The sequence below is a fragment of the Pseudoliparis swirei genome, chromosome 21 (assembly GCF_029220125.1).
Source record: "Pseudoliparis swirei isolate HS2019 ecotype Mariana Trench chromosome 21, NWPU_hadal_v1, whole genome shotgun sequence".
In the NCBI taxonomy this organism is placed as follows: domain Eukaryota; kingdom Metazoa; phylum Chordata; class Actinopteri; order Perciformes; family Liparidae; genus Pseudoliparis; species Pseudoliparis swirei.
In genome coordinates, this window is record NC_079408.1 from 608,628 (window position 1) to 625,548 (window position 16,921).

At 54.7% G+C, this 16,921-nt stretch overlaps 1 protein-coding gene across 5 annotated transcripts in view; it reads right to left on the reverse strand.

Annotated features, from left to right (window-relative positions):
* Positions 1-16,921, reverse strand: part of tec (tec protein tyrosine kinase) — a 19,668-nt gene continuing 2,747 nt past the window's right edge. For 3 of the 5 annotated variants that reach the window (XM_056443365.1, XM_056443364.1, XM_056443366.1), the window contains 15 exons: positions 11,162-11,243; positions 10,913-11,041; positions 10,729-10,781; positions 10,383-10,606; positions 8,257-8,322; positions 8,080-8,134; positions 7,873-7,955; positions 7,591-7,724; positions 6,476-6,550; positions 6,234-6,405; positions 3,280-3,496; positions 2,820-2,884; positions 1,895-2,013; positions 488-645; positions 1-425 (listed from right to left, as the gene is read on the reverse strand). In XM_056443365.1, the coding sequence (XP_056299340.1) occupies positions 342-425; positions 488-645; positions 1,895-2,013; positions 2,820-2,884; positions 3,280-3,496; positions 6,234-6,405; positions 6,476-6,550; positions 7,591-7,724; positions 7,873-7,955; positions 8,080-8,134; positions 8,257-8,322; positions 10,383-10,606; positions 10,729-10,781; positions 10,913-11,041; positions 11,162-11,243 (1,716 nt within the window). In that variant the 3' untranslated portion in view covers positions 1-341. Of the gene's footprint in view, positions 426-487; positions 646-1,894; positions 2,014-2,819; positions 2,885-3,279; positions 3,497-6,233; positions 6,406-6,475; positions 6,551-7,590; positions 7,725-7,872; positions 7,956-8,079; positions 8,135-8,256; positions 8,323-10,382; positions 10,607-10,728; positions 10,782-10,912; positions 11,042-11,161; positions 11,244-16,921 lie in introns of those variants that run through there. The other 2 variants (XR_008835246.1, XM_056443368.1) reach the window with 2 other exon arrangements.

The window sequence follows — 16,921 nt, forward strand, 5'->3', positions numbered from 1 at the left end:
AATGAGGACCTGTAGTCCTCAATGAAGACCTGTAGTCCTCAATGAGGACCTGTAGTCCTCAATGAGGATCCTTGTGAGTTAAACAGACGTGTTCAGCAGCTTCAGTTCAAGCTTTTCGGATCCCTGGTTCTTGATTGGATGAAAGTGATGGCGGTTGAGTTGGCGGCTGCTGTGATTGGTCCAATCCGCTCCATCTGATTGGTGCAGATGCCACCGAGCTGACACATGACTGCCGCAGCACCCTGATGTACGCCGGGTTTCCGCGGACCAGGATTTAGGGCCCAACATGGCCGCCGACGGGGTGGCGTGGGGACGTTCGAGGCAGCCGATTGGTCAGCTGATCAGTTTGGGGGAGGGGCGTCGGCCTCCAGAGCGTCCGAGATCATCTGGGAGAGCTGGGAGAACGGCGGGCGGTCGTCAGGCCTCTGGAACAGAGAGCAGGAAGTCACGGTCGCTCCATCGGTCTCTTCAAGTCAACCGGTCTCACCTCCCGCCAGCTGAGCTGCATGATGTCATAGATGGCGGGCGGGGCCATCTTGGGCCTGTACAGGCGGTGGCCCTTGGTCACCATGACAACCACCTCGTGGTTCTGGTTCTGTTCAAACGGCATGCGGCCCTCGGTGAAGACCTCCCACATCAACACACCTGGACACACAGGGAGCTCCATGGTTACACACTGACTGACTGACTGGTTGACTGACTGACTGACTGGCTGACTGACTGACTGGCTGGCTGACTGACTGACTGACTGACTGACTGACTGACTGACTGGCTGACTGGCTGACTGACTGACTGACTGACTGACTGACTGACTGACTGGCTGGCTGACTGACTGACTGACTGACTGACTGACTGACTGACTGACTGACTGGCTGGCTGACTGACTGACTGACTGGCTGGCTGACTGACTGACTGGCTGGCTGGCTGACTGACTGGCTGGCTGACTGACTGACTGACTGACTGACTGACTGGCTGGCTGGCTGACTGACTGACTGACTGACTGGCTGGCTGACTGACTGACTGACTGGCTGGCTGGCTGACTGACTGGCTGGCTGACTGACTGACTGACTGGCTGGCTGACTGACTGACTGACTGACTGACTGACTGGCTGGCTGACTGACTGGTTGACTGACTGACTGGCTGACTGGCTGACTGGCTGACTGACTGACTGACTGACTGGCTGGCTGACTGACTGACTGACTGACTGGCTGGCTGACTGACCGACTGACTGACTGGCTGGCTGACTGACCGACTGACTGGCTGACTGACTGACTGGCTGGCTGGCTGACTGACTGGCTGGCTGACTGACTGACTGACTGGCTGGCTGACTGACTGACTGACTGACTGACTGACTGGCTGGCTGACTGACTGGTTGACTGACTGACTGGCTGACTGGCTGACTGGCTGACTGACTGACTGACTGACTGGTTGACTGGTTGACTGACTGACTGACTGACTGACTGGCTGGCTGACTGACTGACTGACTGGCTGGCTGACTGACTGGCTGACTGACTGACTGGCTGACTGGCTGGCTGACTGGTTGACTGGTTGACTGACTGACTGACTGACTGGCTGACTGGCTGACTGGTTGACTGGTTGACTGGCTGGCTGACTGGTTGACTGGCTGGCTGACTGGTTGACTGGTTGACTGACTGACTGACTGACTGGCTGACTGACTGACTGGCTGACTGGTTGACTGGTTGACTGGCTGGCTGACTGGTTGTCTGGTTGACTGGTTGACTGACTGACTGACTGACTGACTGGCTGGCTGACTGGCTGACTGGTTGACTGGTTGACTGGCTGGCTGACTGGTTGACTGGCTGGTTGGCTGGTTGACTGGTTGACTGGTTGTCTGGTTGGCTGGCTGACTAGCCTGCTGGTGTGAGGGGCCTACCGTAGGCCCAGACGTCGGACTTGCTGCTGTATTTGCAGAAGTTGAAGACCTCAGGGGGCGACCACTTGACCGGGAACTTGGCCCCCGACGAGCTGGTGTACTGGTCGTCTAACACGTACCTAGAGGAGACAGGAGACACAAGGAGGAGACACATGGAGGAGACAGGAGACACAAGGAGGAGACACATGGAGGAGACAGGAGACACATGGAGGAGACATGAGACACAAGGAGAAGACAGGAGACACAAGGAGGAGACACATGGAGGAGACAGGAGACACAAGGAGGAGACAGGAGACACAAGGAGGAGACACATGGAGGAGACAGGAGACACATGGAGGAGACAGGAGACACATGGAGGAGACAGGAGACACAAGGAGGAGACATGAGACAAGGAGGAGACAGGAGACACAAGGAGGAGACAGGAGACACATGGAGGAGACAGGAGACACAAGGAGGAGACAGGAGACACATGGAGGAGACATGAGACACAAGGAGGAGACAGGAGACACAAGGAGGAGACAGGAGACACAAGGAGGAGACACATGGAGGAGACAGGAGACACAAGGAGGAGACAGGAGACACATGGAGGAGACAGGAGACACAAGGAGGAGACAGGAGACACAAGGAGGAGACAAGAGACACATGGAGGAGACAGGAGACACAAGGAGGAGACAGGAGACACAAGGAGGAGACACATGGAGGAGACAGGAGACACAAGGAGGAGACAGGAGACACAAGGAGGAGACAGGAGACACAAGGAGGAGACAGGAGACACAAGGAGACACATGGAGGAGACAGGAGACACATGGAGGAGACAGGAGACACAAGGAGGAGACAGGAGACACAAGGAGGAGACAGGAGTTAGCCAGCGGAAGGTTCCATGTGGAACACGGAGGAGGAGGAGGAGGAGGAGGAGGAGTCGTACCGCGTCATGCCGAAGTCAGAAACCTTCACCACCAGAGAGGAGCTCACCAGACAGTTCCTGGAAGCCTGCAGACACAGGAGGGAGGAGGAGGAGCAGGAGGAGGAGCAGGAGGAGAAGCAAGAGGAGGAGCAGGAGGAGGAGCAGGAGGAGCAAGAGGAGGAGCAGGAGGAGCAAGAGGAGGAGCAAGAGGAGGAGCAGGAGGAGGAGCAGGAGCAGGAGGAGGAGGAGGAGCAGGAGGAGCAGGAGCAGGAGGAGGAGCAGGAGGAGGAGCAAGAGGAGGAGCAGCAGGAGGAGGAGCAGGAGGAGGAGCAGGAGGAGAAGCAGGAGGAGGAACAAGAGGAGGAGCAGGAGGAGGAGCAGGAGGAGGAGCAAGAGGAGGAGCAGGAGGAGGAGCAGGAGGAGCAGGTGGGTCAGACGTGGTCCCTGCGTCCTCCTCCAGGTGCTCCAGGTGCGTTGGTACCAGGTCTCGGTGGATGAAGCCGTGGGCCTCCAGGTGCTGCATGCCCTGGCTCACGTCCAGGCAGAAGCTCAGCAAGGACCCCAGGCCGAGGCGTCCGCGCCGCTGCCTGAGGAAGTTCAGCAGGCAGCCGAGCTCCAGGAACTCCGTCACGATGTAGAGCGGCTTCTGCTGGCTGCACACGCCGTACAGCTGCACCAGCCTGGGGTGGGACAGCCTCCTGGAGGAGAGAGGAGTGATGAGGAGGCGCAGAGGAGACGCAGAGGAGACAGAGAGGAGGAGAGAGAGGAGGACAGAGAGGAGGAGAGAGAGAAGGACAGAGAGGAGGACAGAGAGAAGGACAGAGAGGAGGACAGAGAGGAGGACAGAGAGGAGGAGAGAGAGAGGACAGAGAGGAGGAGAGAGAGGAGGACAGAGAGAAGGAGAGAGAGGAGGACAGAGAGGAGGAGAGAGAGGAGGACAGAGAGGAGGAGAGAGAGAAGGACAGAGAGGAGGAGAGAGGAGGAGAGAGAGAGGAGAGAGGAGGAGAGAGGAGCAGAGAGGAGGAGAGAGGAGGAGAGAGGAGGAGAGAGGAGCAGAGAGGAGAGAGGAGGAGAGAGGGGAGGACAGAGAGGAGGAGAGAGGGGAGGAGAGAGAGGAGGAGAGAGAGGAGGAGAGGAGGACAGAGAGGAGGAGAGAGGAGGACAGAGAGGAGGACAGAGAGGAGGACAGAGGAGAGGACAGAGGAGGAGAGAGGAGGAGAGAGAGGAGACAGGACAGAGAGAGAGAGAGGAGGAGAGAGGAGGACAGAGAGGAGGAGAGAGGAGGAGAGAGAGGAGGAGAGAGGAGGAGAGAGGACAGAGAGAGAGGAGGACAGACAGGAGGACACACAGGAGGAGAGAGAGAGGAGGAGAGAGGAGGACAGAGAGGAGGACAGAGAGGAGGAGAGAGGAGAGAGAGGAGAGAGAGGAGGAGAGAGAGGAGGAGAGAGAGGAGGACAGAGAGGAGGAGAGGAGAGAGGAGGGGGGAGAGAGGAGGAGATGAGGTGAGAGAGGAGGAGAGTGGAGGAGAGTGGAGGAGGAGAGAGGAGGACAGAGAGGAGGAGAGGAGAGAGGAGGAGAGGAGGGGAGAGAGAGGAGAGGGAGGAGAGGGAGGAGAGAGGAGGACAGAGGAGAGGAGGAGGAGAGAGAGGACAGAGAGGAGGACAGAGGAGAGGACAGAGGAGGAGAGAGAGGAGGAGAGAGGAGAGAGGAGAGGAGAGGAGAGAGGAGGAGAGAGAGGAGAAAAGAGGAGGAGAGAGGAGAGACGAGAGAGGAGGAGAGAGGAGAGGAGGAGGAGGAGAGAGAGGAGGAGAGAGAGGAGAGAGAGGAGGACAGAGAGAGGAGAGAGAGGAGGAGAGAGAGGACAGAGAGGAGGACAGAGAGAGGAGGAGAGAGGAGGAGAGAGGACAGAGAGAAGGACAGAGAGAGGAGGAGAGAAAGGACAGAGAGGAGAGGACAGAGAGGAGGAGAGAGAGGAGGAGAGAGAGGACAGAGAGGAGGACAGAGAGAGGAGGAGAGAGGAGGACAGAGAGGAGGAGAGAGAGAGGAGGAGAGAGGAGGACAGAGAGGAGGAGAGAGAGGAGGACAGAGAGGAGGAGAGAGAGAAGGACAGAGAGGAGGAGAGAGAGAGGAGGACAGAGAGGAGGAGAGAGGAGGAGAGAGAGAAGGACAGAGAGGAGGACAGAGAGGAGGAGAGAGGAGGAGGAGAGAGGAGGAGGACAGAGAGGAGGAGAGAGGAGGACAGAGAGAAGGAGAGAGAGGAGGAGAGAGAGGAGGACAGAGAGGAGGACAGAGAGGAGGACAGAGAGGAGGACAGAGAGAAGGAGAGAGAGGAGGACAGAGAGGAGGAGAGGAGGACAGAGAGGAGGAGAGAGGAGGACAGAGAGGAGGACAGAGAGAAGGAGAGAGAGGAGGAGAGAGAGGAGAGAGGAGGAGAGAGAGAGGAGGACAGAGAGGAGGAGAGAGAGAAGGACAGAGAGGAGGACAGAGAGGAGGACAGAGAGGAGGAGAGAGAGGAGGACAGAGGAGGAGAGAGGAGGACAGAGAAGGAGAGAGGAGGAGGGAGAGGAGAGAGAGGAGGACAGAGAGGAGGAGAGGAGGAGAGGAGAGAAGGAGAGAGAGGAGGACAGAGAGAGGAGGAGAGAGAAGGACAGAGAGGAGGAGAGAGAGGAGGACAGAGAGAAGGAGAGAGAGGAGGAGAGAGAGAAGGACAGAGAGGAGGAGAGAGAGGAGGGAGGACAGAGAGGAGGACAGAGAGGAGGACAGAGAGGAGGAGAGAGGAGAGAGGAGGAGAGAGAGAAGGAGAGAGGAGGACAGAGAGGAGGAGAGAGAGGAGAGAGAGGAGGAGAGAGAGGAGAGAGAGAGGAGGACAGAGAGGAGGACAGAGGAGGAGAGAGAGGAGGACAGAGAGGAGGACAGAGAGGAGGACAGAGAGGAGGAGAGAGAGGAGACACAGGAGACAGAGAGGAGACGGTCCAACCGGTCGGTTCCATCAGAACCAGAGAGCAGAGAGACGCTCACTAGGCTCCTCCCTCAAAGGAGCAAGACTTTGACAGATTGAAACCAATAAATGACGAAGAACAAGCAGGACCCGCTGAGGAGGAATGAGGAACAGGAACAAATGGATCGACACACAGGAAGCCGAGTCAGAACCCACCAGAACCAATAGAACCCAACAGAACCCACCAGAACCCAATAGAACCCAACATAACCCACCAGAACCAACCGAACCCAACAGAACCAATAGAACCCAACAGAACCCACCAGAACCAATAGAACCCAACAGAACCCACCAGAACCACCCCTTGTGACCTTCAAGACGTTGACCCGTCATCACAGGCCACCATCACTGAGACGTGTAAAGACTTCTACTCCAGTTCCTGGTCCTGGCCAACCCCTTGATCTTGACCTTTGACCTTGGTCTTTTCAGGGCCTCACATCATGACTCTGGCCTCCTCGATGAAGTCCTCCTCGGACATGGCGCCCTCTCGGATGGCCTTGATGGCCACGCGGCGCCGAGCCCTCCACTTGCCGAGCCGCACCACGCCGAACTGCCCGCTGCCCAGCTCCTTCATGAAGGTCAGCTCCGCGGGGTCGATCTCCCACTTCTCTGGAGGGGGTCAGAGAGGTGCGTTCAGGGACACACGGATGTTTCAGACCGGAGCTCTGTGGGGACTCACCGTAGCTGAAGCCGGCGGTGGACGGGGCGGACCGGTCCTGCTTCCCGACGGGATACCGCAGCCTAGCAACCAGACCTGGAGGGGGGGGGGGGGGGGGTAAGTATGCGCCCGACACGACGGTTACCACCGTCCACGGAATGAAAGAAATGGCATCCCCCCGGTGGTCAGGAGAGAGAATGCAGCTCTAACACATGAAGCATAGACTTCTATACAACCAGAGGAGCCCCCCGGTGGTCAGGAGAGAGAATGCAGCTCTAACACATGAAGCATAGACTTCTATACAACCAGAGGAGCCCCCCGGTGGTCAGGAGAGAGAATGCAGCTTTAACACATGAAGCATAGACTTCTATACAACCAGAGGAGCCCCCCGGTGGTCAGGAGAGAGAATGCAGCTCTAACACATGAAGCATAGACTTCTATACAACCAGAGGAGCCCCCCGGTGGTCAGGAGAGAGAATGCAGCTTTAACACATGAAGCATAGACTTCTATACAACCAGAGGAGCCCCCCGGTGGTCAGGAGAGAGAATGTAGCTCCAACACATGAAGCATAGACTTCTATACAACCAGAGGAGCCCCCCGGTGGTCAGGAGAGAGAATGCAGCTTTAACACATGAAGCAGACTTCTATACAACCAGAGGAGCCCCCCGGTGGTCAGGAGAGAGGATGCAGCTTTAACACATGAAGCATAGACTTCCATACAACCAGAGGAGCCCCCCGGTGGTCAGGAGAGAGGATGCAGCTTTCACACATGAAGAATAGACTTCTATACAACCAGAGGAGCCCCCTGGTGGTCAGGAGAGAGAATGCAGCTTTAACACATGAAGCATAGACTTCTATACAACCAGAGGAGCCCCCCGGTGGTCAGGAGAGAGGATGCAGCTTTCACACATGAAGAATAGACTTCTATACAACCAGAGGAGCCCCCTGGTGGTCAGGAGAGAGAATGCAGCTTTTACACATGAAGCATAGACTTATATACAACCAGAGGAGCCCCCTGGTGGTCAGGAGAGAGGATGCAGCTTTCACACATGAAGCATCGACTTCTATACAACCCCCTTGGGTCAGCCTCCCAGTCGGTCACTCCCCTGTACGTGGAGGTGGCAGCTCTGTCTACCTGCTGCGTTGTGTTTGTGGTACTCGATCAGGTCGGGGATGGAGCTGAACAGGTGTTTCTCAGCCAGGTAGAACTGTAGAGGCGGAGCTTGTGTCTCCTTGATGTGGTAATGCTTTATAGCTCCACCTCCCTCTCTGCAAACACACGACAATAAAACACAACCAATAAGACTGAAGTCCGACGCTTATTAAACACGCCTCTTTGATACATCACAGGGTGCCCGACTAGAGGAAGCTCCTCCCTCCTTGGGGGCGTCCTTTAGGATGGAGGAGGAGTCCTCACCCCGCAGCCGACTTGGCGTAGAGCGACACGGTGTAGGCTCCCGGAGCGCTGGAGGCTCTGACCATGAAGGCGCCTTCTTTGTCCTGCAGGGGGCGACGGGGAGCACATTCAGCTTCTGACTCACGTCTGGAGCGCCAACCATGAGCCGCTTTGTTTGGGATCGAGGGGGGGGGGGACAACACAAAGGGTCACAGCAGTGATCCTCACCTCTCTCTTTAGCAGCTCTTCAGCCTTGTTCCTGTTGACTTGTTTACTGAACCAGCTACAACAAACAGTCATGTTACTGTCACAAAGCGTCTGAATCCAGAGTGAGAGCCAAGCAGAAATACGTCAACAACAACAACACAATGCACGTATTTAGAATGAAACAATCCAGAGACTCACACAAACTGCACCAGGTTCGTAGACGACTTCTCCGTCACGTAGTTACTGGGAATGTAGCCTTCCTCGCTGTGCAACACACACAGACACACACACAGACACACACACACACACACACACACACACACACACAGACAGACACACACACAGACACACACACACACACACACACACACACACACACACAGACACACACACAGACACACACACACACACACACACACACACACACACACACACAGACACACACACAGACACACACACAGACACACACACACACACACACACACACACACACACACACACACACACACACACACACACACAGACACACACACAGACAGACACACAGACACACACAGACACACACACACACACACCACCTCGTCATTCACTGTTCCAGGGTTTGATGCGTACGCTTCAAAACGTCTAAATGCAGCTTTAACTCATGAAGCAGAGACTTCTATACAACCAGAGGAGCCCCCTGGTGGTCAGGAGAGAGGATGCAGCTTTAACACATGAAGCATAGGCTTCTATACAACCAGAGGAGCCCCCTGGTGGTCAGGAGAGAGGATGCAGCTTTAACAGATGAAGCATAGACTTCTATACAACCAGAGGAGCCCCCTGGTGGTCAGGAGAGAGGATGCAGCTTTAACAGATGAAACATAGACTTCTATACAACCAGAGGAGCCCCCTGGTGGTCAGGAGAGAGAATGCAGCTTTAACACATGAAGCATAGACTTCTATACAACCAGAGGGGCCCCCTGGTGGTCAGGAGAGAGAATGCAGCTTTAACACATGAAGCATAGACTTCTATACAACCAGAGGAGCCCCCTGGTGGTCAGGAGAGAGAATGCAGCTTTAACACATGAAGCATAGACTTCTATACAACCAGAGGAGCCCCCTGGTGGTCAGGAGAGAGGATGCAGCTTTAACACATGAAGCATAGACTTCTATACAACCAGAGGAGCCCCCTGGTGGTCAGGAGAGAGAATGCAGCTTTCACACATGAAGCATAGACTTCTATACAACCAGAGGAGCCCCCTGGTGGTCAGGAGAGAATGCAGCTTTAACACATGAAGCATAGACTTCTATACAACCAGAGGAGCCCCCTGGTGGTCAGGAGAGAGGATGCAGCTTTAACACATGAAGCATAGATTTCTATACAACCAGAGGAGCCCCCTGGTGGTCAGGAGAGAGAATGCAGCTTTCACACATGAAGCATAGACTTCTATACAACCAGAGGAGCCCCCTGGTGGTCAGGAGAGAGGATGCAGCTTTAACACATGAAGCATAGACTTCTATACAACCAGAGGAGCCCCCTGGTGGTCAGGAAAGAGAATGCAGCTTTAACATATGAAGCATAGACTTCTATACAACCAGAGGAGCCCCCTGGTGGTCAGGAGAGAGAATGCAGCTTTCACACATGAAGCATAGACTTCTATACAACCAGAGGAGCCCCCTGGTGGTCAGGAGAGTCGATGCAGCTTTAACACATGAAGCATAGACTTCTATACAACCAGAGGAGCCCCCTGGTGGTCAGGAGAGAGAATGCAGCTTTAACACATGAAGCATAGACTTCTATACAACCAGAGGAGCCCCCTGGTGGTCAGGAGAGAGGATGCAGCTTTAACACATGAAGCATAGACTTCTATACAACCAGAGGAGCCCCCTGGTGGTCAGGAGAGAGAATGCAGCTTTCACACATGAAGCATAGACTTCTATACAACCAGAGGAGCCCCCTGGTGGTCAGGAGAGAGAATGCAGCTTTAACACATGAAGCATAGACTTCTATACAACCAGAGGAGCCCCCTGGTGGTCAGGAGAGAGAATGCAGCTTTCACATGAAGCATAGACTTCTATACAACCAGAGGAGCCCCTGGTGGTCAGGAGAGAGAATGCAGCTTTAACACATGAAGCATAGACTTCTATACAACCAGAGGAGCCCCCTGGTGGTCAGGAAAGAGAATGCAGCTTTAACATATGAAGCATAGACTTCTATACAACCAGAGGAGCCCCCTGGTGGTCAGGAAAGAGAATGCAGCTTTAACATATGAAGCATAGACTTCAATACAACCAGAGGAGCCCCCTGGTGGTCAGGAGAGAGAATGCAGCCTGGCTTCCCTCACCTGAACTGGTTGCGTGCTTTGTACCAGTTGACGTCGCCCTTGTCCAGGATGACGTATTCTCCTCCTTGGACCAGACTCAGGCCGTGCGGCTCGGTTCCCAGGAAGTCGTACAGCGCAATCACCACCTCTTCCTCCTCCTCCTCCTCTTCCTCCTCTTCCTCGTCATCATCATCATAATCTCCATCATCACCACCCTCAGGAGGCAGAGGAGGAGGGGGCCGCCGCTGGAGGAGAAAGAACAACTGTGTGTGTGCGTGCGTGCGTGCGTGCGTGCGTGCGTGCGTGCGTGCGTGCGTGCGTGCGTGCGTGCGTGCGTGCGTGCGTACGTGTGTGTGTGTGCGGTTACCCTCTCGTTGCGTCGCTTCTCTCCAGGAATCAGGGGTAAAGGTTTTCTGGAAACTATAAAAGAGGAAGAGCAGAAGGTTTTAAATGTTTACATGGCGGCTGCCTAGAGGAAGTGTCCCAATACCAAGTCTTATTATGACATGTTTACAACATTTTAATGAATCGTTAAGATACTCGTTTCTTACTGTCTCCAAACAGGTTGTACTCCTCGCAGCCCAGAGCCAGCTTGTCCACCTGCCGGCAGCAGAGCCACGCCCCTTCCTGCCAGAACTGAGGGTGGAACTTAGTGGAGACCACGGCGTTGTCTTTGATCTCTGCCCACGGAGAGGGGGTGTGAGTCACTTATGTATACGTCCTACAGCTGCATTCTCTCTCCTGACCACCAGGGGGCTCCTCTGGTTGTATAGAAGTCTCTGTTCATGTGTTCTACTGACCCCCCTTGAGGCTCTGCACCCAGAGGCTCCTGCTCTCGTTGCTCGGGGCGAACACGTAGAGGGTGACGGCGTCGTGCACCACCTGCACACAAACGAGGCTGCTTAGAACCACTCTGGAGAACCACTCTGGAGAACCACACTGGAGAACCACCCTGGAGAACCACCCTGGAGAACCACTCTGGAGAACCACCCTGGAGAACCACTCTGGAGAACTACACTGGAGAACCACTCTGGAGAACCACTCTGGAGCACCACACTGGAGAACCACTCTGGAGAACCACACTGGAGAACCACCCTGGAGAACCACTCTGGAGAACTACACTGGAGAACCACACTGGAGAACCACTCTGGAGAACCACTCTGGAGAACCACTTTGGAGCACCACACTGGAGAACCACTCTGGAGAACCACTCTGGAGAACCACTCTGGAGAACCACACTGGAGAACCACACTGGAGAACCACTCTGGAGAACTACACTGGAGAACCACCCTTGAGAACCACTCTGGAGAACCACTCTGGAGAACCACTCTGGAGAACCACACTGGAGAACCACTCTGGAGAACCACTCTGGGGAACCACTCTGGAGAACCACTCTGGAGAACCACACTGGAGAACCACTCTGGAGAACCACTCTGGGGAACCACTCTGGAGAACCACTCTGGGGAACCACTCTGGAGAACCACTCTGGAGAACCACTCTGGAGAACCACTGTGGAGAACCACTCTGCCTAAAGGGGGCGGGGCCAAAGTCTGTCTGGAGTGTGTTGAGCAGTTTTAAAAAATGGCGTCAATTTACTAAAGCATCATGGGAAATGTAGAGCGCGGTGGTCTTCTTAAAGGGACAGCGTGTGGAGACCAACTGAACCCCTTCAAAGACCGTGGTAAAGTGAAGCGCCAAGTCGGTCTAGAGTCCGCATGTCACTTTAAAAACATGGCGGACCCCGCCTCTCGCTCCCGGAGGACTCGCAGCGTGCTCACGCAAAACAAACGACGACTCTTAGTTCAGTCGATTAAACACAGGTTGAAACATAACTATGACGCTGGCCCTTTAAGGATGATGATGATGATGATGATGATATATACTTTATTAATCCCCAAGGGGAAATTAGTTCTCTGCATTTAACCCCTCCTTAGTTATTAAGGAGCAGTGGGCTGCAGTGAAGCGCCCGGGAAGCAACTGGGGGTTCAGTGCCTTGCTCAAGGACACTTCGACTTGCAACTAATGGGGAGAGCGGGGATCGAACCCACAACCCTGGGGTTGCAGGACGGCCCTCTTACCCCACTGAGCTAAAGCCGCCAAAAGGAGACGTTAGAACCGTGATAATAATGACACGATCAAAACCTCTTTTATTTTGAAGTCTTAGGTCGACTTTGAAGCAGGAGATGGGCTCAGGTGTTCAAGACATGGCGGACTGAAGGGTACGTGTTGGGGCAGGTGTGTACCTGAAGGGTACGTGTTGAGGCAGGTGTGTACCTGAAGGGTACGTGTTGGGGCAGGTGTGTACCTGAAGGGTACGTGTTAGCAGGTGTGTACCTGAAGGGCACGTGTTAGCAGGTGTGTACCTGAAGGGTACGTGTTGGGGCAGGTGTGTACCTGAAGGGTACGTGTTGGGGCAGGTGTGTACCTGAAGGGTACGTGTTGGGGCAGGTGTGTACCTGAAGGGTACGTGTTGGGGCAGGTGTATACCTGAAGGCACGTGTTGGGGCAGGTGTGTACCTGAAGGGTGCGTGTTGGGGCAGGTGTACCTGAAGGGTGCGTGTTGGGGCAGGTGTGTACCTGAAGGGCGTGTTGAGGCAGGTGTGTACCTGAAGGGCGTGTTGGGGCAGGTGTGTGCCTGAAGGGCGTGTTGGGGCAGGTGTGTACCTGAAGGGTGCGTGTTGAGGCAGGTGTATACCTGAAGGGTACGTGTTGGGGCAGGTGTGTACCTGAAGGGTACGTGTTGAGGCAGGTGTATACCTGAAGGGTACGTGTTGGGGCAGGTGTATACCTGAAGGGTACGTGTTGGGGCAGGTGTATACCTGAAGGGTACGTGTTGAGGCAGGTGTGTACCTGAAGGGTACGTGTTGAGGCAGGTGTGTACCTGAAGGGTACGTGTTGAGGCAGGTGTGTACCTGAAGGGTACGTGTTGAGGCAGGTGTATACCTGAAGGGTACGTGTTGAGGCAGGTGTATACCTGAAGGGTACGTGTTGAGGCAGGTGTATACCTGAAGGGTACGTGTTGGGGCAGGTGTGTACCTGAAGGGTACGTGTTGAGGCAGGTGTGTACCTGAAGGGTACGTGTTGGGGCAGGTGTGTACCTGAAGGGTACGTGTTGGGGCAGGTGTGTACCTGAAGGGTACGTGTTGGGGCAGGTGTGTACCTGAAGGGTACGTGTTGGGGCAGGTGTGTACCTGAAGGGTACGTGTTGGGGCAGGTGTGTACCTGAAGGGTACGTGTTGAGGCAGGTGTATACCTGAAGGGTACGTGTTGGGGCAGGTGTATACCTGAAGGGTACGTGTTGGGGCAGGTGTGTACCTGAAGGGTACGTGTTGGGGCAGGTGTGTACCTGAAGGGTACGTGTTGGGGCAGGTGTGTACCTGAAGGGTACGTGTTGAGGCAGGTGTGTACCTGAAGGGTACGTGTTGGGGCAGGTGTGTACCTGAAGGGTACGTGTTGGGGCAGGTGTACCTGAAGGGTGCGTGTTGAGGCAGGTGTATACCTGAAGGCACGTGTTAGCAGGTGTGTACCTGAAGGGTACGTGTTGAGGCAGGTGTATACCTGAAGGGTACGTGTTGGGGCAGGTGTATACCTGAAGGGTACGTGTTGGGGCAGGTGTATACCTGAAGGGTACGTGTTGAGGCAGGTGTGTACCTGAAGGGTACGTGTTGAGGCAGGTGTGTACCTGAAGGGTACGTGTTGAGGCAGGTGTGTACCTGAAGGGTACGTGTTGAGGCAGGTGTATACCTGAAGGGTACGTGTTGAGGCAGGTGTGTACCTGAAGGGTACGTGTTGAGGCAGGTGTGTACCTGAAGGGTACGTGTTGGGGCAGGTGTGTACCTGAAGGGTACGTGTTGGGGCAGGTGTGTACCTGAAGGGTACGTGTTGGGGCAGGTGTGTACCTGAAGGGTACGTGTTGAGGCAGGTGTGTACCTGAAGGGTATGTGTTGGGGCAGGTGTGTACTTGAAGGGTACGTGTTGGTGTGTACCTGAAGGGTACGTGTTGGGGCAGGTGTGTACCTGAAGGGTACGTGTTGGTGTGTACCTGTTGGTGTGTACCTGGAGGGTATGTGTGTGTGTACCTGAGGGTGTGTGTACCTGGAGGGTATGTGTGTGTGTACCTGAGGGTGTGTGTACCTGGAGGGTATGTGTGTGTGTACCAGAGGGTGTGTGTACCTGGAGGATATGTGTGTGTACCTGAGGGTGTGTGTACCTGGAGGGTATGTGTGTGTGTACCTGTTGGTGTGTACCTGAGGGTGTGTGTACCTGGAGGGTATGTGTGTGTGTACCTGGAGGTTATGTGTGTGTACCTGGAGGTTATGTGTGTGTACCTGGAGGGTATGTGTGTACCTGAGGGTGTGTGTGTGTGTACCTGGTGTGTGTGTGTGTACCTGGTGTGTGTGTGTGTGTACCTGAGGGTATGTGTGTGTACCTGGAGGGTGTGTGTACCTGGTGTGTGTGTGTGTGTACCTGAGGGTGTGTGTGTGTACCTGGAGAGTGTGTGTACCTGGTGTGGGTGTGTACCAGGTGTGTGTGTGTGTGTGTGTACCTGGAGGGTATGTGGGTGTGTACCTGGTGTGTGTGTGTGTGTGTACCTGGAGGGTATGTGTGTGTGTACCTGAGGGTGTGTGTGTGTACCTGGAGGGTGTGTGTACCTGGTGTGTGTGTGTACCTGAGGGTGTGTGTGTGTACCTGGTGTGTGTGTACCTGGAGGGTGTGTACCTGAGGGTGTGTGTACCTGAGGGTGTGTGTGTGTACCTGGAGGGTATGTGTGTGTGTACCTGAGGGTGTGTGTACCTGGTGTGTGTGTGTGTACCTGGAGGGTATGTGTGTGTGTACCTGAGGGTATGTGTGTGTACCTGGTGTGTGTGTACCTGGTGTGTGTGTGTACCTGGTGTGTGTGTGTGTACCTGAGGGTATGTGTGTGTACCTGGTGTGTGTGTGTACCTGGTGTGTGTGTGTACCTGGTGTGTGTGTGTGTGTACCTGGTGTGTGTGTGTACCTGGTGTGTGTGTGTACCTGGTGTGTGTGTGTACCTGGTGTGTGTGTGTGTACCTGGTGTGTGTGTACCTGGTGTGTGTGTGTACCTGGTGTGTGTGTACCTGGTGTGTGTGTGTGTACCTGGTGTGTGTGTACCTGGTGTGTGTGTGTACCTGGTGTGTGTGTGTACCTGAGGGTGTGTGTGTGTGTACCTGGTGTGTGTGTGTGTGTACCTGTGTGTGTGTGTACCTGGTGTGTGTGTACCTGGTGTGTGTGTGTGTGTGTACCTGGTGTGTGTGTGTACCTGGTGTGTGTGTGTGTGTGTGTGTGTACCTGGTGTGTGTGTGTGTGTGTGTACCTGGTGTGTGTGTGTACCTGGTGTGTGTGTGTACCTGGTGTGTGTGTGTACCTGAGGGTGTGTGTGTACCTGAGGGTGTGTGTGTACCTGGTGTGTGTACCTGGTGTGTGTGTGTGTACCTGGTGTGTGTGTACCTGGTGTGTGTGTGTGTGTGTGTGTGTGTGTGTGTGTGTGTACCTGGTGTGTGTGTGTGTGTACCTGGTGTGTGTGTACCTGAGTGTGTGTGTGTGTGTACCTGGTGTGTGTGTGTACCTGGTGTGTGTGTACCTGGTGTGTGTGTGTGTGTGTGTGTGTGTGTGTACCTGGTGTGTGTGTGTACCTGGTGTGTGTGTACCTGGTGTGTGTGTGTGTACCTGGTGTGTGTGTGTGTGTGTGTGTACCTGGTGTGTGTGTGTACCTGGTGTGTGTGTGTGTGTGTACCTGGTGTGTGTGTGTGTACCTGGTGTGTGTGTGTGTACCTGGTGTGTGTGTGTGTGTGTGTACCTGGTGTGTGTGTGTGTACCTGGTGTGTGTGTGTACCTGGTGTGTGTGTGTGAGTGTGTACCTGTGTGTGTGTGTACCTGATGTGTGTGTGTGTGTGTGTACCTGGTGTGTGCGTGTACCTGTGTGTGTGTACCTGTGTGTGTGTACCTGTGTGTGTGTGTGTACCTGGTGTGTGTGTGTGTGTGTGTACCTGGTGTGTGTGTGACCTGGTGTGTGTGTGTGTGTGTGTACCTGGTGTGTGTGTGTACCTGTGTGTGTGTGTACCTGGTGTGTGTGTGTGTGTGTGTGTGTGTACCTGGTGTGTGTGTGTACCTGGTGTGTGTGTGTGTACCTGGTGTGTGTGTGTACCTGTGTGTGTGTGTGTGTGTGTGTGTACCTGGTGTGTGTGTGTGTACCTGGTGTGTGTGTGTGTGTGTGTGTGTGTACCTGGTGTGTGTGTACCTGGTGTGTGTGTGTGTGTGTGTGTGTGTACCTGGTGTGTGTGTGTGTGTGTACCTGGTGTGTGTGTGTGTACCTGGTGTGTGTGTGTACCTGGTGTGTGTGTGTGTGTGTGTACCTGGTGTGTGTGTGTGTGTGTGTGTGTGTGTGTGTGTGTGTACCTGTGTGTGTGTGTGTGTGTGTGTGTGTACCTGTGTGTGTGTTTGTGTAGGTGTGTGTACCTGTGTGTGTGTGTGTGTGTGTGTGTGTACCTGTGTGTGTGTACCTGGTGTGTGTGTGTGTACCTGTGTGTGTACCTGGTGTG